Source organism: Plecotus auritus (genome assembly GCF_963455305.1).
Source record: "Plecotus auritus genome assembly, chromosome: 2".
NCBI classification, from domain to species: domain Eukaryota; kingdom Metazoa; phylum Chordata; class Mammalia; order Chiroptera; family Vespertilionidae; genus Plecotus; species Plecotus auritus.
Window position 1 is genome coordinate 50,449,358 of NC_137771.1, and position 22,316 is coordinate 50,471,673.

A 22,316-nucleotide genomic window follows, 5' to 3' on the forward strand; every position below is an offset into this window, starting at 1 on the left:
TGGTACTACAAAGTGATTGAATTCTGTAAACACCTAAGCCATTTTTTGTTTGTTTGTTTGTTTGTTTTTATCTCATCTCCATTTCTCACACACATGAAATTTTCATCATCTAAGCACTAATCTACCACCTTGTAGATCTTGCACAAGGGTATCCTATCAGACTAGTGCCATGTCTGCGGGAAGCGTGGTACCTCACCCAACTTGGTTCTCAACCCACTTCTTCATCTAGTGAAGTTGATTCCGCCTGGCTATGTCTGGGAAATTTTTAACCCCTCGATTAGCTATTAACAATTGGTTTAACTCAGACGAGACAGAAGACAAAATAATAGTGGTTGGAAAAAAAATGCCTCCACCATTCTGATTACAAAAGGAGGCATGATTAACGAAGTTCCCTTTGTGTCCAAGCTCCATTCTGAAAGCCAAAGAAAGAGCTTTCCAACCCTCTTTTTTATTGCTGAGTCTTTTCCTACTTGTCTCATCACCCACACAATCTGTTCACAGCCCAAAGAGACAATCCAACCAGTCTGTGGAGAGTTCCTAAAACATTTATGTCATGAAAGCAGACAGGATGAACAGGACCTCATCTTGACAAAGGATGATGGGACATTCAGCAAAAGAATTCACAAAGGGAAATACAGACGGAAGGCCCTGAATAGAGATTGCCCACAGTATCTAACACAGTGCTCGTCCTTATGGGTATTTGTAAGCCTTCTGGTCAATTTACAGCACCTCCAGGTTTTGTCCCCCAAAATCCATTGCTTTTAGAACAGAGGATTTTTTAAAAATGTTTTTTCATTATTATTGATTTTTAGAGAGAGAGGAAGAAAGAGGGAGACAGAAACATTGATTAAAGAGAGGAACATTGATCAGCTGCTTTCTGCATGCTCCCTCCTGGAGATCGAGCTAGAAACCTGGGCATGTGCCCTGACCAGAATTGAACTGGAGACCTTTTGATGCATGGGACCATGCTCAACCAACTGAGCCACCCTAGCCAGGGCTAGAACAAAGGATTTTTTAAAAATATTTTTTATTGATTTCAGAGAGGAAGGGAGAGGAAGAAGAGATAGAAACATCAATGATGAGAGAGAATAATTGATCGGCTGCCTGCTGCACACCCATGACCGGGGATCAAGCTCGAAATGTGGGCATGTGCCCTTGACTGGAATCAAACCCGGGACCCTTCAGTCTGCAGGCCGACACTCTATCCACTGAGCAAAATCAGACAGGGCTAGAACAGAGGGTTTTTAAAGAAAATACAATTAACAAGTTAAAGAAGTCCAAATCACTGCTCTAAGTTACCTTCAGTCTCTAAAGACCTTTGAATCTGAAAACAGCAAGTGAGATAAAGATTTGAGTTCCAACTTCCATGTAGGTTAAGATAAGGCATATAAAACACTTAGCACATTGCTTGGCACATTAACATCTCAATTAATATTACCTAATATTTTATCATATGCTGCTCTGTTTTATTAAATATGTTCTTTTTAAAAAAAACATGTTGTTATTGATTTTAGAGAGAGAGAGGAAAGGAGAGGGAGAGAAACAGAAACATCAATGTGAGAAAGAAACATCCATAGGGGACCAAACCTGCAACCTGGACACGTGACCTGACCAGGAATCAGACCTATGACCTTTAGGTGCACCAGAAGATGCTCAACCAACTGAGCGAGGACTTAAATGTATTCTTATATATGTCCTGCCTATCTACTCAGCTAAAATAGTGCCACCTTATTTGTCTTTGGTGCACTACAAAAGTGCCTTCGTTTATAACATCTTATTTAAGCCTATAGATCTAAGGTTGGTTATTGAAGAGATACTAATAGCAAATCCAGTCTCATAGCTGTCACATGGTAGATGCCCTAAGATCTCAACTCACTAATTTCAGATCCAGGGCCTTCTTTTCATAACATCACAGCTAAGTAGATTATTATGTGTTGTGTCTCTTTATATTCCCCAGAATTTAGCAAAGTGCTAAGACATATCTTCATCACCATCTAAACAAATTTTTTAAGCTGTAAGTAACCTAAAGACTCTAAGGGTTTACCTTAGTAACAAAAAGAAAAGAAATTGGGTGCAAAATGCCAACATATTTGGCTTTGAGAAAGATATGCCTCCATTTTCATTTGCTAAGGGGAAAGCACTGCCATCTCTACTTAGCAAATAATAAAGATAAGAAGAGGCAAGAGGGATTGAATGGTATGTCTAAGGAGGCAGAATGGGCTAGAGCCAGATGTCCTGTTACTCCACTCATGGCTTTTTCTATTAAGTTCATTTTTAATTCAGTGTCTTGAATGAGATGAGTCTTTTCTTGGGTTATGCACATCCAACAGTGCTTCAAATAATCACAGCAATCTTCAAAGTCCCAGGCCAAACTCACTAATTCTTCAAAAACAAATCTTTTTATATTATCTAAAAAATGCTTAGAACACTTAATGTACGTCACCCAACTTTGACTTTAACAACAAACTATCTTACTTTAATGACCTTATCTCTCCAATCAAATTTAAATTGTTTAAAGGCAAGACCCATGGTTGCACTCCTTCTGAGGCCCATGTCTCATCCAGTTCAAGAATGGTAGTAATGTGTCCTGGCTCATTCTCATTCTGCCTCACAGACTCCCGGATGTCCCAAAGAAACCTCAAGCCATCACAACATCTACTCAAGTTTTTCAGCCATCCCCAGAAATACTGCTCTGCTTAGGCGGTCACTAAAGCTTCTCCTGTGCCTTCAAGAACTTCACTTTAGATGCTGGGACATCCTGTTGCCATCCGTTTCACATAGAGATCTAGCTCAGCAGGAGTACATGTGGCAACAAGCTCCGTTTCAAAGCCAGCAGCCTGGCCTAGCTCCAGGAATTGTCACTAATGATCTTCACTAGCCACTCAATACCCCAACAGTGACACACACACACACACACACACACACACACACACACACACACACACCATTCCAACCACTGCTCTCGTTGGAAGAACTATGTTTAACAGAGGTTGGTTCCACAGCTGATTTTATATTTTAATTGTTACCGAAGACCTATTCCATCAAACACGAGCAAACTCTCCAAAAACACCTCCTGCAATATATTAGTGGTCCCCATCAACCTAACTTTAAACCAAAGACATAGTAATAAGTACATCAGTCAGGGATCTTTGGGCTGCAAGAGAAAAGAAACCATGCTAAACATTGCTTGAGTGAAACAAATCAATCATTTTGTAAGGGGAAGCTGAAAAATATCCAGAGACAGAGCAGTCTTTAGGTAGGAGTTGTTTTGAGAAATCAAATTATGTCAATAGATCTCACTTATCTACAATCACTTAGCTTCATTATCAGGGTTCATTGGAAAGCTTCCAGCAGTTCCAGGCTCATATTATCAAGATTCAAGTTCAATAAAAAAAAGAGAGAACATCTCCTCCTGGTAGCCTCCACACAAGCCTCAGAATTTACTTATTAGACTAACTGAAGCCACATGTCCACTGTGGCTTGGTCACATGCCCATCACTGGGGTCAGAGGTGAGGATTCTCTCAAACCACCTGAACTGAGGGTGGGGAAGGAGAAGTGCTACAAAAAAAAACTCAGGATCCTTCTATCAATAGAATTGGGCTGAACCATCCTGCCCGATAAGTTTTCCCTCTTTCCTGATCTCTAAGGAGTGTATCATAGGGATGATCAACTTTGAAAGTAGTATACTAGAGGAAGGAAACAGCCAGGCAAGTCACAAAAGAATATAAATAGCCAGTAATCATATGAAAAAAAGGTTCATCCTCGCTAGTAAAGAAATGTAAATTAAAAGAAAATAATATTCTTGGCACAATGGCAAAAATAATAAAATTAAACATGCCTGGTACTGGCCATGATGCAGTGAGAATCTGGCTGAACCCTTCTCCCCAATAAGTCTTCCCTCTTCCAGACTTGCCTAATAGGGTATGTGGTTAGTTATCACTGATCTGAAGGGAGGGTTGGCAATTATTATCAAAATCTTTAAACATGGGCATTCCTTTTGACCTAAGATAAGTTCACAGAAGTGAAATTGCTAAGGCATGAATAAGAATTTAACTTTAGCCCTAGCCGCTTTAGCTCTGTGGATAGAGTGTCAGCCTGCGGACTGAAGAGTCACGGGTTCGATTCTGGTCAAGGGCACATGCCTGGGTTGTGGGCTCGATCTCTCATGGGGGGTGTGTAGGAGGCAGCCGATCAATGATTCTCTCTCATCATTGATGTTTCTATCTCTCTCTCCCTCTCCCTTCCTCATTGAAATCAATAAAGATGTATTTAAAAAAAGAAGGTTTCTCCAGAATGACTATTATATAGCCCCCAAACTAGAAATATCATCAATGTCCAACAATAGATGATTGGGTAATTTAATGATGGTACATACATTCTATGTGCTATCATACCAACACCAAGAATGACCTTCCAATGCCTATTTCCTGGCATGACTTAGATAAGGGAGAAAGGCACACCACAGAGGGGTTAATATTGTGGGTGACCATACCACAGCATCATACCATAACACTAGTAAATTAGTTTCACTCTGATCTTCTAAGCCCTCACTGGCTCCCTCTTTTAGATTTACATAGGGTTCTAAAGACCCAGATTCTGCCCAGGAAAAGATAAAAACATCTGGCCACCTTCAGCAGGCTAAAATGTGTTGTTCCTTCAGAGATATTCTTTTTTAAAAATATTTTTTTATTGATTTCAGAGAGGAAGAGAGGGGGAAAGATAGAAACATCCATGATGAGAGAGAATCATTGATCAGCTGCCTCCTGCATGCCCCCTACTGAGGATAGAGCCTGCAACCTGGGCACGTGCCCTGACCGGGAATCAAACCCTGACCTCCTGGTTCATAGGACGACACTCAACCACTGAGCTACACTGGTTGGGCCAGAGATATTCTTTACATCGTAAACAACTATTTATGGGAGCTGCTGAGTGCTACCTAGGGAAAGTGAAGAAAATGGACCACAAATGGCATGGAAGATAGCTCAAAAAGTAATGTTTGGTTAACAGACATAACTTCCACAGTAAACAATTCTCTCTCTCTCAAAAAACAAACAAACACCTAAGCTTCTTTTCCTGTTCGTCACCCTATCATCCTATAGCAATCAATCTTCAAATCCCCAGAATAATTTCCACCACAAACAAATCAATTACCTTCTTAAAAAAAAAAAAAACCCACTAACCACAAACATAGCTATTCTCCATCTCAGTTTCCATAACTTTAAAATGTGAATATCCCTAGTGGGCTGGCCTATCTTAGAGTGCTGTTGGTAACATCAAATAAGATGATTTCTGTGGAAGTGCTTTGGAGAAGGAGAAAAGCACCATACAAGTGTGAGGATTCAGAGTATGAATTTATCACCTAGATTTAACATACACTCAACAAAGCATCTGAGAGCCCATATCAAGCCTTTGGCACCATAACCTTCACGTTCTCTTCCTATAGTCATTTCTGAAAACCAGATGTTGTTCTGTAGTTTCCCTGCAACAAAAAGAAAAGCCCTCTCTGCTTTCAAACTGGCCAACGAATGCTTATGGTGTTTCCAGGTACTGAAACATAGGTAATTAAATAATTGGGGGTGGGCAGCAAAAATATTCCAAAGAGCAGACACACATGCCTGGTATAGACTGGAGCCTGAATTGGGAAAGGGCAGTAGCATGAACAACTAGAGGAGTTCATGGTCTTCATATTATCTCATTCAAGCTACAGCATTAAAAATCCTAGAAGATGTGAACTTCTGAGAGTGAGATTTCTTTTAGAAGTAGCACACAGTATGGCTATTAGCAATATTTTATAGTACTTCAATTATCTTCTGAAAGGAAATCATTGCTTTAAAAAAAAGTTGTTTCTTGGTAGGGTTGTGCCTCTATATTATAGACTTACATTCTCTATAGTGTTTCTCCTATAGTCTCGTAATCATTTTGAAGACTGGTAAAGTTTAAATAAAACATGATGGGTCAATAAGAAGTACATTTAAATTCCTAAATGCCCTTCTTTTTAAACCCCCATCCCAATTACATCCTTCCCTTGAGGATATTTACAATCCTCTATGACACATGCTCTATACCTCTTGGTTCAAGGAAAACACACCTACAGCATTTCAAATTAACTACTGACCCTTATTCTCACACTATAAACAAACCCTTTTCAAAATCTCAATTGCATTGTGTCCACATTGATTAAAGCTTGAAGCCTGGTGACCTCATGTGGTGTTAACTTCTCCCATGCACCAACAGCATTCTGCCTTTCTACTCAATTACCCCCTTTGGTGCCAGAGGATCGCTACCCAATGAACATACACAATGGACTTCTGCTTCATTACACTAACCAACAGCAGGATAGAAATAAGCAGAAGAGGAATAAACAAGCTAATTTATCATGAGGACAGAGCAAGCTTTCACCAGTCTCGCCATGGAAAACTTCAGTGGTTAACGGGAATATCAATAGTCTGGGGGTAATGTTTATGATCTTACATATTACAGGCAGAGCCACAACAGGACCTCAGTAATTAAAGAATTTTGCAGATTAGCAGGTGTGAACAACATGCACACAAAACCCATGCCTTAAAACTCTGGGGTCCTACATAAAACCCACTGAATAATTATTTTGGGAAGCACAACCCAGGGCTTTGGATAATATGGACTGACACCCTGGTAATTTGCCCCAAGTGTTTGACCTAACTGTGGGGCCCCTCTTATTCATCTTTGACAAGGTGTTCAGGAGAGCCCCAGCCTCTTTGTGAGAAGAATTTGGATTGTCTCCCCCACTCACCCCCCACCCCCCACTTTATTAGGCATGGCTAGGGCACAGCGGCTGATTGAATTAACAACTTTGGAGGGCTTTAGTCCCAGTTCCCAGACATTAGCACCATCATCCAGAACAAATTAAAAGTCTCACAGCAATTAAGCAGATTTAAAAAATGAATTTCCCATGGTTCAATGGTTCAACAAGCAACTTGATTTAAGTATTAGAAGTTTAGAAGGAGGAGAGGAGGAATTGACAGTTGAATTTCCAAAATAAATACACAATGGTAGAGGTATAAACAATAAACTTCTGAGCCTCTGCTAACTAGGCTTTCCTATTTCTTTTATATAAAGTTGGAACTATTCAATCGCAGAGGTAAAAGAATAAAAAAACTAACAGAATTGTATTAAAATGACAGATTTCAGGAAAACTGTTTTCTGTTTTTAATTCTTTAACATCATTTTATTTTTGTTCAAAAACATAAATAAAAATTGGGAGGGGACAAAACAATGCACATTTCTAGTTGCTAGATTTTAAATTCACACAAGCAATCTAAACCTGAGTCTACATCTACAGCTCTCTGAACCAGTATAGCCAGATTTAGAGCAGGCACACAAACTTTTATGCCAGCCTCCCAAAGGACTCCAGGTAACTTAACTCCAGGAACTCATTCCAGGGTTAAAAGAATACCAGTGAGAGTAAAATAGTACCTAGCCTATCCTAAGTGTTTAATATTTGCCAGGCACTGTATACTTATTACCTCATTTAATATTTTCACATATCATGTCATGAGCATCAGTACTATCATTTCACTCATATGAGAGTTGTGGAAACTGGGGCTCTGAGATTAAGTAATTTGTTCAAGGCCACATAGCCAGCAAGTGGTGGTGCCAAGATTTAATTTATACCCAGGCAAGCTCTTTCTTTCATTTAGAACAGCAAACTCCCATTTTCAGTGGAGTTTTTTATATTGTTGTTAATCCTCACTAGACGATATGTTTTTCCACTGCTTTTTAGAGAAAGTGGAAGAGACAGGGAGAGACAGAGAGAGAGAAACATCGATGTGAGAGAGATACATCAATTGGTTTCCTCCCGCATGCGCCCCATGGAGCCTGGGATGGAGTCTGCAACCAAGGTACATGCCTGTGACTGGGAATTGAATCAGCAACTCTTCAATCTAATGCTCTAACCACTGAGCAAAACCAGCTAGGGCTCCAGTGGAGTATTACCTAGGCTTTGGAGCAGTGGATGGATCCATACAGGAAAAAAGTCATGATTTTAGAGGGAGGGTGTGCACGATGATGTGTTGTCCCAGCTGAGGAGGAACTACTGTCACCTTTCTTTTAAGCCCCTATTTTCTCTCCAATACCACCCCCTCCCGCTCCCCTTACTCTATGCCATCTCTGAGTCTGCCCCTCCTCCCTTGGCCCAAACACTCCCACCTCTAGCTGGACGGTCTGACTAAAAGAAGTCTAAGGTCAGCTTTTGTGTGACTGTCTCCTTGGCTTTTGCTTCTATCCCTTCCATCTGACATCTGCTTCTTAAATCTCTGTCCTGCATCTCCCCCTGGCTCCACTAGAAAGTCAATAGGCCCAGGTACACATCCAGATAGACCCTCAGCACAGCATGTTTCAGCACTGCTCAGGAACCTGAAAAAATATGTAGATATGTTCATTCCCAGCGTCCAGATGCACAAACTGAACACAATGGGATGCTGAGGTGGGTGGTTATTAAAATGCATTATGCTTTCTGGTCAAGGGCAGTTATAAAAGCTGGCATCATAAACACCTTCCTGATCTCCAAGAACTGTAAATACATCTACAACATTCTTCCAAGAGAAACTTTCAAAGGTGAATTTTTCATCTTCAAAAATTTACAGAAAATTAAGCAAACTATGTGGTCTTGAAAGAGTCCCTAAAAGACACACGGAGGGAGAAAAAAACATTTATTTCTTAAAGACAATAAATCACAAAATTTCCATCATCTGTCAACATTCTCATTTGCATATACAAATTTGGACATACATATACTAACCTATGTTCCCTTCTTCCCAGCCAGTATGTACAGCCAGTCACAGTCAAAACTCTTGGCCTTTATGGCTAAGTAAAGACCAAATATGGAGATCAGACATAATAGTAATCCGCATAACAGTAGGCATAGGCAAGGAAACACCATTAGTTGTCTTGATTCTAATCTTATTCTCTCACTGTGCTTTCTCTGGGTCTTAGTTTCCACAATATACTAGGAGAAGATCCCTTTCTAAAACTCCAAAAATTATATGTTTTCATAAATCTAAGCATGCAAACCATGAAGGTGACACAATCTTTTTAAATTCAAGAAAATAATAAGAAACCTCCTCTCATTTAAATTATAAAAGAATAGCCAGGAATATAATATTACAAATCTTAGGTCACACCTTAAAGTTGAGGCATTTTAGCTACCTCTAACCTCTACAATAGGCCCAAAAGGCAAGTGCCTAGTAATGCTTCAACCAGTATTACTAGGCACCTACCCTGCACTCCCCTATGGTAACCACATAACCACTGGAGATAAAGGTGAGCAAATTAGGCCATCCTTGCTCTCATGTAGCTTACAGTTTTAGAGGGGTGATATTTTCATCTTTATGGTTGTTTATAATTTCTTCCATTAGAGCACTATAATTTTAGTTAATATTTCAGAAGTGGATAATATTTCATGAGAAACAGAGATCATCAGTTTTTCCCCTTGAAGCTTGACTTTCAAAGGTCTTTGTCATTTAAATTATTATCTAGAAGCAAAAAAAAAAAAAAAAAATCCCCATGGATGATGACTTCAATTTTCTAACGTAAAACAGATTTGCTCGGCAGCTTGAGTGGATGGAATATAGCTCTTCCACGAATTGAGTGATATCCATTTAAAAGTTTTGCTACCTGGTTTTATCCATGCTATAAAGAGCCATGAATAGTGGCCTGGCAATTTAAAAGGCAAAATTTAAGATTCAAAGTAAACCCTGGTGAAAACAATTGCTAATTAGATCAAAAAGTAAGTGAGTCACTCTAATTCACCAAATGTGTAAATGACATGCTTCCTGAACTGCTGGTTAGCATGGATTATGCCTAGCAGAAGGCTATCAAGCAGGGTTGCTGCGTTGCTAACTTTACGTAACCCGCTAAGAGGAAGAAACAGTCTGCCACGGGCCTAACCAGGTATAGAATGACTACGAAAACACACAAACTTTACAAAGTTAATTAGTGATAACTTCTAATTCAGGGAAATGGCCAATACATATTGATTGGTCTAACACATATGCTCAGGTAACTTATGTTCTCTCATTGAACCCAACAACTTCCCTGTGAGGGAGAAATCTTTTGCTGAGGAAACTGAGGTTCAAAATATGTAAGTGGTGATCCAGTTTACAAAGCAAGCTTGATAACAAGTCAGATCCCACCCACCAATCACCGCATGTCAGAAAACCATCAGTTAGAAATCTGTCTGCTTTGGAAGGAAGGGTTAGTAGGTTTATTACTGAACAGAAACATCATATGGAAAATCTTCAGCCAGCACCTAGAGTGACTGTTTCCTAGGAATCCTATGAGAAGCCCAAGTCCTCAAAGGCAACTTTCAAAACGACTGTAGCAGCTCTGTTTGCCAGAAGAGTTATTCTAAAGTAAGATGTCCAGAGAGTTAATGGAAATCAGTACCTAACCCAAGTCCTGACCTACAAATATTATGACCTCAAATTTACATTAATGTCACTTTTGTTTAAATCCAAAATATACTGCTCATCCTTCTCCCAAAGTATATTTTCTCTCTCTCTTTTTTTAAAAAAAAAAAAAAACAACAACACAGGTGGATGGTGTAGGGCAGTGGTCGGCAAACTGCGGCTTGCGAGCCACATGCGGCTCTTTGGCCCCTTGAGTGTGGCTCTTCCACAAAATACCACGTGCGGGCGTGCACCTACAGTACGATTGAAACTTTGTGGCCCATGCGCAGAAGTCAGTTTTCGGCTCTCAAAAGAAATTTCAATTGTTGTACGGTTGATATTTGGCTCTGTTGACTAATGAGTTTGCCGGACACTGGTGTAGGGGAGCAGGGGAATGGAGGAATTCTTCTGACGTTTATTCTAAAAAGGAAACAAATGTTAATTGAAAGGTAACCTTAGTATCCTTTTAGCTTAAAAATCTTGGGTATCTACAAAGTATCCTGTTTCTTTCTCTTTCATCAACTATTATCCATAAATACCATGTTCTCTTGAAGCAAAACTCTGTTCTGCTTAGACATGTTCAAAGAATGGTGCTGGGGATTTAACGACTGCTCTCTCACGGACCTGCAAATTCTGGAAAATCAGGAGCAAAGGTGACTAAAAGGATGCCTGTGTCACCTGTCACAGCCAAGCCCATAATCCCACCTCACAATTCTGAACAAGCTGATCGTATCTAAGAGGAGGTGTGTTCTCTAAGTGAGAGCAGGCAGGGGCTAACGTTGGAGCCCGTTTCACACAAGCCAGAACTAGCTCAACAGAAGAGAGAAAAGAAAGGAATGTGGCAACATGTTCTTTCCATATTTGAGGCATTCTGCTCTCGGGCAAGTTACAACCCAACTGGGAGCAGATGAAATATATAAGAACCCAGAGTGGAAGGAAGAGGGCCTCCAAAAGACCTCCTCTGCCTTGAGAGAAGGCTGGGTTTCATATATATATGGAGCCCAAACTTTTGGTGTGATCGCCAGAAGGCAAGCATGTTAAACAAAGTTAAAATTTATTAGGATTCAATCAGAAGATGCAGAGAAGCACAGTGCTTTGTGACTGCTTAATTTCAACAAAAAGAAAGGTGGAGGAGGAAGAATTTACAGTGTAATACTTGCACCTCTATAATCACAAAAATTGGCTTGTCAGTCGAAAACAACATTCAGTTGGAGCCCTCAACATTCAGTTAAGTCCTATTTTGGCAATTTGAAATTTCTGTTTGCAATTATCCTCAGAGTTGAAGAAATGGTAGAGAGGAAGGATGAGGGATTTTGTTGTTTCTTTCGTATGTAAATCAGACCAAAAAATATAGGGCATGTCACTTCCCTTAAACTCATTATGACTTTAGAATTATGCTTGCCACAAACATCCTCCAAAAGCACAAAAGTTAGTCACAGAATTTTAGTCAAAGGAGCCACAGATTGAAGTCTTAAAACAAAACATCAGGATGGGTCTTTGGTTGGTTAGCAAGGACCACAGTCATGGGCTTTTTTTTTTTTCTTTAAGTTTTAAATTTACAACATTATCTCAAGCAAGAGGAAAGGAATGTACCACACCCTCAGCAAGCAAGGCAGGAATTTAGTTTTGTTTTTTAATTCTGTAGTATTCTTTAAGATCCACATAGAACAGCTTATAACAGTATACAATTATATTGCTCCGTAAGAGATTAGCTAAGAGTATATTAAGTATACAAAGGCAAGAAGGAGAAGACATTCAAGTTATTGCTATTTTATTTTCAAATAGCAGAAAAATTAATAGAGCTATAAGAACTACAAGTGGGTAATATTCTTAAATTAGGACAGAAATCAAATAATCTTCATGCTGAAACTCAGAAGGTGATATATGTTTGCAGTACTGACTGGCATTAGAACCTGAGTCCAAGCCATGGCTCTGGCTACAATTCTGTACACTGAGTCCCTTCCTTTTGCTGGGACTGATTCTTCCTTAAAGGAGGTAGGACAAGATGGTCTTCAAGGCCCTTTAATCTTTACACTGTAATAGCCACAAGCTCCAGGGCTTCCTTTCAGACCAAACTACACCAAAGTGTGTGGATACAGTCACACAAAAGCTACACTCATGGCAATAAGATCACTTTAGAATAGAATCAACTAGCATACCAGCCAATAACGTAATGATGGTGTGAATGGGGCTACTGAGGAGTGAAATGACTGGCTCATATCACAGAGACCTCAGATTCCTGGGCATTCTTCCTTCCCGTTCTCTTCCTCTGTCCTCATGTTACCTACCACACTCCTACATCTCTGCTGCCAGAGAGTTTCTGTGGCAAATTGTCAACTGTTGTAGACTTAGAAATGGCATAACCAAGCTTAATTAAAATTGTGTGTAAAGCAAAAATAACAGATAGACCTTGAGTAAAAGCATGAGGGATTCTCTTAAGCACAAAATGTGTATGCTTTAGGAGAATGATTTAGACTTTTGTTCTTATTTACTAGTTTTCTGCAATAATAGTTACTATGTAGCTATGAGACATTCAGTTACAGCACAGTAATCAATGCTAGGGAGCAGGATGGAATGACCCGTTTTGTACTTTCAAACCCAAACTGAGTAAAGTGTTGGGTCATTCCCATTTCTTCAATCTCAATAGATCCATGAACCTGGAGGTGTTTGACAAAGTTGTGGTGACTCAAGGAAGAAAAAGAATCCTATCTAATAACAGGGTAATATGCAAATTAACCATCACTTCATCACAAAGATTGTGGCACCCATAGCCACAAGATGGCAGCGCCCAGTCCTCTCAGCCCCACCGGAGTCCCCCAGTCCCAGGGAGGCCGGCCACTGAGAGCAGGCAGTGTGAGCAGCCTAGCGGAATGCTTGCTTCGTTGCCCCGGTGACTAGGCAAGCATTCCGCGACCGGCCACAGATGGGCCTCTGGGCCGTGGAGAGCCTCTGGGAAACAGGCGCAGAGTGGCCAGGCCCCGCAGAGAGCTACTGGTGCACGGATTCATGCGCAGGGCTGCTAGTAGAAAATAAAAACCATCGTGATTATGTTTCCTCCATATCTAAGAACAGAGAAGAACAGAGAAAGAAAAAAATAGGAGAGGTGGATATGGAATTAATCAAATAGTTTCAGACAACAATCCTTTGGGAATCACATCTCTGGCGGGCCTGGTTCAGTGAGATACCCCAATGGGCACCATGTCCTCAAGATCCTCACAACAATCATCCATGACACAGGAGGGCACTGTCCCACATCATACTTGGGGGTGGGAGCTTTTGTGACTTATTTGAGGTCACCGAGACACGTCATCTGCAGAGTTCGAGCCAAGTGTCTGCCCACTACATGATGCTGCCTTTGAGACCAGGACTCTCTCTTTGGGAGGGGCTCAGCCAAGGTTAAGGTCAGTTAACTGGCCCTCAACCAGCTCTCATGAGCTAAGCCTTATTAATCTGGGGCTTGAAAAAAACTGAGCCAACCATTTACAAACCTGTTACCTTCTTTCTAAAGAAAAATCAAAATGCTTTGGCAAAACAAATGTAATAATTTGGCCTCTTCTTTCAATTACCTCTGCTTTCTTGGAAATGTGTTTTGTGAATAAAGCCTCTGAGTTAACCCAGGGAATTAACCAGAAGTTTAAAAATGCCCTATAATTCCAGTGAAGAAAGAACACCCCTTCACAGGGAATATTAAAAGAAAGGCGAACATTGTCCTTGAAGGCCCAGGATTTAAACAGGCATAGCAGATAGAAACACTAGTTCCCTTTGGGGGTGGGAAGTGGGTGACATCAGAAGTAGGTTTTGGAAATCCAGTTACAAGCTGTGTCCCAGTGATATGGTCTCATATGTTTACAAAGGCCTTAGTTTTTCTTCCTTGAGTCCATATTCTACTCCTATCTCTCTTCTCCACACCCACATTTTTCTTATATGCAACAGCTATATTCAGGACTGACTGTGTATGCCAAGTCCAGGCAGCATTCAGGAGGTCAATAATTCTGACACGTTTTCAAGTACAACTCTCAGTCACTCTTTGTTGTGTGTAATGATCTCTCTTTAGGGGTAGCTGGGGTGCAGTTTTCTCAGGTTCAGCTCCCCACCCCCAGCATGATCTGCAAGCACTGGTCAACATTTACAATGGCTAGTGTAATAGGTTCATATGTATTTGAATTGGAATCACTTGTTTAGGAATTAACTAGGTCCATGCTTAGTACCCATGCAGTGATGAGGGTATGTGGTCTGGGAAAGGGTTGAAGCAGGAAAAGGGGAGAAAGCTTTCATCTTCTACTAATTCTGTGTAGAACCACTATCATCACCCTCCACCCTTTGTTTCCCGTGGAAATTGAAGGGCCAGTAGGAGGAGAGTAGCATTAGACTTAGGACCATGGCTTAGGATTCAGTCAAGGAACCTGGGCTGGAGCTCCAGCCCTCTTATTTGCTATCTCTGTAACCTCTGGAAAGTTCCTTAAATGTGCCTCAGATTCATCTGAAAACTGGAGAATGTACCTGCTTCTCTAGGATGTTATGATCATCAAATAAATCTATACACATAAAATGCTTTCCATAGTCAGTGAGTAAACCCTCACACAGCAACAAATCATAATAAGCCATATCTTCCACTTTTGGTTGGATGACAATCTGATTATTTATCGTGTTTACTCCTCTATGAGATTTAGAGGTGTGGGGAGTGGAAGAGAGAGTAGTAAAAAGCTAAAGAAACCTAATATTTCTGCATTTTAAAACATATGAGTTGCTTTTTTCTGTTGTTTAGCAATCCTTGTAGATTAGCCCTATGATGAAAAGGGAAATTGGGAAACATTTCATCAAGTTTGAGAACCTACATACATCAAGCTCCTCTTCTCCATTCTGATCTCCATCCCCATCCAAGCACTTCCTCTGAGAACTATCCATACCTGGCTCATTTGTCTATTAGACCACCACCCAGAGAAGACACAAAACCTAAATGCAATAGACATGATCATTTCATGTTTTGATGCTCCCCATCTGCCATCATCTCTCAAAAGTCTGTCAAAATTGAATCTATCAGCATTTTTTCCAAAGAACAAAGTGTACCTATTCAAGGTGTCAGCATGGAAGCCTCTGGTTTGAAATGCCCTCATTATTATTTATGGGTGTAAATATAAACAAAAAAGATCCTTTGGGGAGCAGAATTTTCCGTTTTCAGTAGGAGGCTCTTCTTTCAATTGCTCTACCATCACTGCCAAGTCACACCCTCTAAAATCCTCTCCAACCTCAGTTGACTCCTTCTCTCCTCTTCCTTTGAAGTCCAGATCTACATAACTATATTAATATGTTAAAACCACTAACTAGAGAAAACCAAATCGAGTAATCTACCTTAAAGTAGCAGAGCTCAAGCACATTATGGTTAATGAACTTGGCTGCTCAGGCAGTGGATGATTCATACAATTATGGAGACTGGTTAGAACTTGTAAGAAATTGGTTGGACTGGCATATCAAAAGGTGTCCTCCCTTAGCCTTGGCAAAGACACTGTTCTGCTATGCAGCACAGCTGGACTCCATTTCATTTATCATAGTTTTTAAAATATTTTCCTTTTTATATGGTTCCCAATGATTTAAAATGAGAAATTCGTTGTTTTTCTATTTTACAAAAAATTTTGAAGTTGCATAGTGCTCCTACAAACCACATTAGATACTATAGTAGTTAACTCATCATATGTCTTTCTATATTCAAACGGTTTTTATTCAGTCCCTGAAGTCAAGACTTTGGGAAGTGGAGGCAGGATTACCTAATAGTTGAGAACAGTTCTGGCTCTCTTGTCAGATTGACTGGAGCCGCAGCTTTGACCCTGACCAGTTAGGCTATCTTGAGCACTTTTACTAGACCTTTCTACATCTCAGTTTATGCGCTAACTGGGTACAACAGTACCAATTTGGCAAGGCTTTGCATGGGTTAAATTAGATAATGTCTGACACATCGTGCACATTTAACATATATTAAACATTACTTATAGTATTTTATTAATACATTAATTTTAAGATGAAATATTAATATAATTATTTGATGGTATAATTAATAGGGCTTCTAATTTCAGGTGTTCTCAAATTCCCAGTAATGAGTGAGAATTATTTTGATGCTAGAGACCTTATCACAGGAAATCTTTCGCTGGTGAACTTGTATTTAGAGGGGCTCTTTTCTACCCCTGGCTCCCTAGGTTCCTCGGGTTTCAAGTCCCCACTTTCCCAACCCCCAGTCAGCATTGCAGCCCTATTTTGGGCACACAGTAGGCTCTAAGCAATATTTTGCACATTAGGCAGGTGACACACACGAGCACTAAGCTAAGGACCTTCATAAAATCTCAAATTCTAAATCTCATTAGAAACACTTTTATGAGGAAGATAAGGTAAGAATATTTTCTCAGTATATATGGATTTTTTAAAAAATTAAAGGTCAAGTTATTGCAAAATGTCAACTACGTAGGAAAGGCTTTGAGTCTAGATATGGGTTCCAGGCAGCGGACTTGAACACCTTACAAAGCCATACATTGCACTATTATCTCAAGGAAATATTTCTCACCTTTAATAGGAAAATGGGAAAGTTCCAATAGAAAGTGAGACAGCCATCTGAACAGTCAGATGAAAGCATGATTAGAGATGGTTAGCACAAGCATGATTTTGTTGCAATAACCAAGTAGCTTAGCTTTCTTAAGTAAATAATGTAATTTCAATTACAAAAATTTTTACGAAAATTTTTGAAGTTGCATAGTGCTCCTAGAAACCACAGTAGATACTCTAGTAGTTAACAAAGAGGAAAAAGGGGCATGATTTAATCAAATACAAAATTTTATAAACTAAAAGGGAGAATCAAATACAGAAAAATGTGGGCTAACATTTACCAAAGGCCAAATAATTAGTTCTTTTCAAGATTCTCTCAGATAGAGAAACACTGCAGGATTAAAAGTGGTGCATTATTAACATATGCTAAAATAAAATAAATACCACAACAAGCTTAAAACCTAATGTATTGGGAAACAAACTCTTACGTACTCTGCATAACTGTAATTGTATTTACTTTCTTAAAATCAGGTAACTTCTAAATAAATGAGTCACAAAAACAAAAACTCACAAGAATAAACCATAATCAAGACCACCAATAGTTCCCTCTTAAACAGTAATAGCACAATAGTATTGTCTATATCATTGAAAGGTAGTACGTAAGTCATGTAAAAATTAAGAAAACTGATTATATATGCATACACACACATAAATACACGCACACACATATATACACACACATAATAGTCTCAGCATTAATATGCTAACATAATGAGCTTTTGAAAGAGCAATCCTTCCTAAAGAAACAATTTTTGGTAATTTGTTGATACTTATTTGTAGTTTAAGTCTGAAACATTCTCATTTCTGTGTATGCTTAAAGCAATGAAATAATTTTCTATTCATCCAGTCCTGATCTTCATACTCTTAACACTTTTAGAACAGGTGGGAACAGTGACCTGCTTTTTCAACCATTATATCCCCCAGACATGACTAATTAGAAGCTGAGCAAATTGCACATAATGGGCCAGGGATTCAAGTTCATGATTTTTAGTGGCTGCACTCGTGTTTCAGGGCACATGGTTTCCTCCCCGCCCCCTTCACCCCTGCAGCTGCCTGTCTCTCCATGAAATCAAAGGAAATTTATTTTAAAAATTTTTTCTGCAGGCTTATTTTTAAGGAGGATAAAGATTAAGCTATGTCTTTAAAATGTTTTATTTTACTTCAGGGAGTTCTTAAATTTTTTAAGTGAGTTCTAAATACTAAAGAAGCTAGCCACTTAAGAAACCTTTTCAATAATAAGACAATCAGATGAAAGATTTTATAATGGCTCAGTTTTTACAAAAGCATAGCATAATTTAGTGAATTTTTAAATACCCCAAATTCTGTCATATACTTATTGCTTTCCAGAGCCTTTTTGCAAAATCCCATTAAAGATTTAGGAGTACCCAGACACTGGCACAAGAAAAAAATAAGTGCACACACCCAAACACATATACAAACGTGGGGCAGGGGAGTGTTTAAGCTGGCTAACCAAAACCCAATCTCTATTTGCTTTTTTATTTAATGTTTAAAGTTTTCCCATCAATTTTAGAAGGCTGCAATCAGACACCATAGTCTAAATGCCATCTTAAACTCTCAAAGTCCTGAAAAATTCATATAATTTTATAACTGAAAGAATCTTTAAACTCATTAACCTAACAATGAGGAGACTGAAGCCTGTTGGTTAATTGATTTGCCTTGTTGCTTTGGGATGTGTGGTTTGCCATTGCTTTGGGTGTTTGTTTTGTGTATATGTGTGTGTAGTACTTATATCCTTATAACCAGGAGCTTTGCCATTCAGATCCTCCTCTTTCTAGGTTGCCATGTTTCCTTTCATCTGGGCAATAGTGATCAAAAAGGAACACATATTATGGCCGCTAAAATTTCACGTTTTCCCTTGGCCTCTGCAGATTAGAAAGACACATCCCACCCAGGACACCTGACTTCTAACTATCAGTGGAACTGGGAAGTGAAGTTCTTTGCTCAGTGGGGAGAGTGGAGAAGGGAGTTTGTGAACTTTGCTTTCCAGCCTACAAACTGCTCCTTCATCTATTGATTCCACTGGCCCACTTTGTTGAAGTTCTATTCTTTGATTGGTTTCCTCTGCTTTCCAATTTAGGGAAGTTTGGTGGAAAAACACATTTACCATTTGTTGATATTTATTTCCCATGTTTGGCTCTTGTAGTATACACAAGTTCCTAGATTTCTTTAACAGTAATAAATAAGTAAATAACTAACTAAATAAATAAAATCTCTAAATGGATGAGATAAAGGCTAAGAAGCTGTTCAAAGTATTTAACATGGACTGGATCTGATCTTTTCAGTCTTCCAGCCAGAACTGGGGACAGAGCTGTGACAACTGAGGAAGAAAGGAAGCTAAACAGTAAACTTACAACAATTTCCCCCCCAAGAAGTGTTATACATAATTATTTTCTTTTTCAAGGAAAGTTGGAAATAAAGCCATTTATTTGTTGAAGAGAATCTAATTACAGTTTAGAACCTACCACTAACTTTTTGAGACTGTTACCAAGTATGGTCACTAACCAAATTCTCTGGGGAAAACAACCCTTGGCACCACTTACTCCAGACAAACCCCTCTTTGAACGTGCAACTGTTCCAATCCTACTGCAACTTTAATATCCAGCAGTCACGCACCAGTGTCGTTGAACCATCTCCCTGGTACTCAGACTCCAGAAATTATACTAATTCCAGCAGTGCCCTCAGAAACCTAAAACAGTGGATGATGGGCTCTTCGAGGTTAGTATCAGCTTTAGAAAACGAAACGTGCACCAACAAACACCAGGGAACTATGTGTAATGGTTCACTGCCCCAACAAAAACCTCAAAGAGGATGAAGGTCAGACAGGGATAATAGGCCAATTTAATTCTGAAAGCACAAGGTGCAAGAAATTTTAATTATGGTCTGCCACTGAAATCACACAAGATCCAATGGCATCTAACTGCAACTGCTCATCAAGGGAGACAAGAGGTGTAATTGTAACCGCTGCATAATCACTGTGAGCGCACAGGGAAAGGCTGCCTTCAGCTCCCAGCAGAGAATGTATTAAGAGCCTTGAAAAATCCAATACAAGGAAACATAGAGATTGCACATAGCTAGTAAACAGGAGCTCATAACAGGAAAGCTCAACCTGAGTGTGTGTGTGTGTGTGTGTGTGTGTGTGTGTGTGTGTGTCTTTGGGGGAGGTGGTGTTCCAAGATTAAGCTGTTTGACCCAAATTGAAAATAAGAGCTTGGAAAACTCTGAACCCCTTTCTGCTCACATACAGCGAGAAAGGTATGAGCTCCTCCAGCAATGTCTCTCCTCAGGGAAGCTTTGCCCGCTCTCCTTTGTTTAAACAATTATCTGGGATGTTACAGTTACAGTGATTTACAGAACCAGACTCCCTTTGATTTGTTCCCATCAAACCCAGGTATGGAGACAAAACGCCAAGCATAGGACTCCAAGTGCCCAAGCTCTCATCCCCAAGACGACTACGACGCCCGTTCTGTTCTGTGCACAGACTCTTGGCAAAGGGAAGCGTGGAGAAAGCCCCTCCGTGGACTTCCCACTCCACAAAGTTTTACAAATCCGAGAAGGGAGCAAAATCCCCCATCCGCGCAGGCTGCAAAGTTGGCGCTGAAGTTTGTGCCAGGATGTCCTAAATCTCGTGGGGGAAGGGGACATGAGAGTATGGAGAGGAGGGAAGATGGATAAAGACTAAGAGACGGGGGGGGGGGGGGGGGGGGCGGTAAGAAAGGGGGGGTAGTTTTTCCAGTGGAAGGTCCTCGAGACATTCTTCTTCATCTGGAAGCCTCTTTGGCTCTGAGAGGCCCGGGCTGTGCGCACAGGAGAGGTCTCCACGGGCGGGCTGTCACCTGCGCGGGGCTGCGGCGGTGGCGGTGGCGGGGAGCTTTCCAACACGCCAAGGTAGGACCACGGGCTCCAGATTCACCCGCTCTCGGGGCTCTGAGAAGTGGGGGAGGGCAGATTCGAAAGAGGGCACCAGGCCAAAAGCAACACCTTTCGGATACGCTGTTCTCCTCCGACCTCTTCAACTTCCATCGGCGCCAGCCAAGGACTTTCTCCCACCGCACCCCACCCCATCCTGTCTCCCTGCCCACCGCTCGGACCTTCTGACTGCAGCGGCGGAGGGTGGGATATGGTGCGGCGAGGGGGCAGAGGGAGCGGAGATTGGGACCCCAAATACAAACTCTCACCCCCTGGCTGAGAAGACCAGATGCATTTACACAGGCAACCAGCACAACCCTGTAACTGGGCTCCGGGTTTGCGCCGGGCGCAGGTCCCCGACTCTTCTGTTGTTCCTAATAAAGTCTATTACGCGGCCCTCCGGAGCTGAATGGGAGGGAAAGAAGAGGAAAAGGAGGGGGGGGGGAGCGCGGGAAAAAGCGGGGGTGGGGGGAGCAGCAATCAACTTTGTAACCCAGCGCTTCCTCCCGCGATCCGTCGCCATGCTTAAGATTCCCACCCCCGCCACCCCCCTCCCTCCTTTCAAGTGGATACTGAAACTAGGCCAAAACTTTTTCCCCTCCTTTTCTCTTAGCCACTAGACTGGATTGTGCCCCACGGAGCCCCATGGAGCTCTGCTTTCTTAAGCACAATAGCCGGACTAATTAGATCATAGAAGCAAGACAGTGATACTGTAACAAGTAGCCCGAGAGGCAAAGGAAGGGGCCCGGAAAGAGAGGAAGGGGGAAAAGTTTGCAGCTCTGGCACTTACCAATCAAGCCTCCCACCAGAAAGGCGATGATTTGGAACACGAGCAGAATCCCACCAACAATGCATAGCTTCTTGGTGCTCATATTTTCTATAATTGCCCCAGCCATTTTTGCGCCCCCCTTTTTCTTTTCTTTTGGAAATAAAATGTTTTAGGGTGTGCTTTTGCTCGTTCTCCTCTCACGCTCCCCCCCCCCCCCTCCCTCGCCTCCTTTCTGGGCGCTGCAAAACTTCAGGGGTGCGGGATCTCGGCGAGGATGGGACCTGGACGGTAGGCGCCCGCACGGATTCCCCCGGCGCAGCCGTTCGGGCTCCCCCAATGCCCTGAGCTGTGATTGTGGCCGCTCCGCCGCCTGTGGACGCTTAAAGGAGCAGGGAAGCGGATCACATGACACTGCCTCCCTCGCTTTCTTCCTCCCTCCCTCTCGCGCTTCCTCCCTCCCTCCCTCCCTCTCTTCCTCACCCCCTTGCTCGCCTGTGCGGGGCTCAGAGCCCCGGCGGGAGCTCGCGTCCGACTCCCGAGTCAGGCAGGCAGCTTGTCCCGCCTGGGGCTGGTGTCGCTTGGGGGTTGATGTTGCTGTTAAGTGGGT

At 41.2% G+C, this 22,316-nt stretch overlaps 1 protein-coding gene across 1 annotated transcript in view; it reads right to left on the reverse strand.

Annotated features, from left to right (window-relative positions):
- WLS (Wnt ligand secretion mediator) overlaps positions 1 to 22,087 on the reverse strand; it is a 100,931-nt gene extending 78,844 nt beyond the window's left edge. The window contains exon 1 of the mRNA XM_080656954.1: positions 21,731 to 22,087. Within this exon, the coding sequence (XP_080513080.1) occupies positions 21,731 to 21,836 (106 nt within the window). The 5' untranslated portion in view covers positions 21,837 to 22,087. The remainder of the gene's footprint in view (positions 1 to 21,730) is intronic.
- Positions 22,088 to 22,316: the final 229 nt, after the last annotated feature.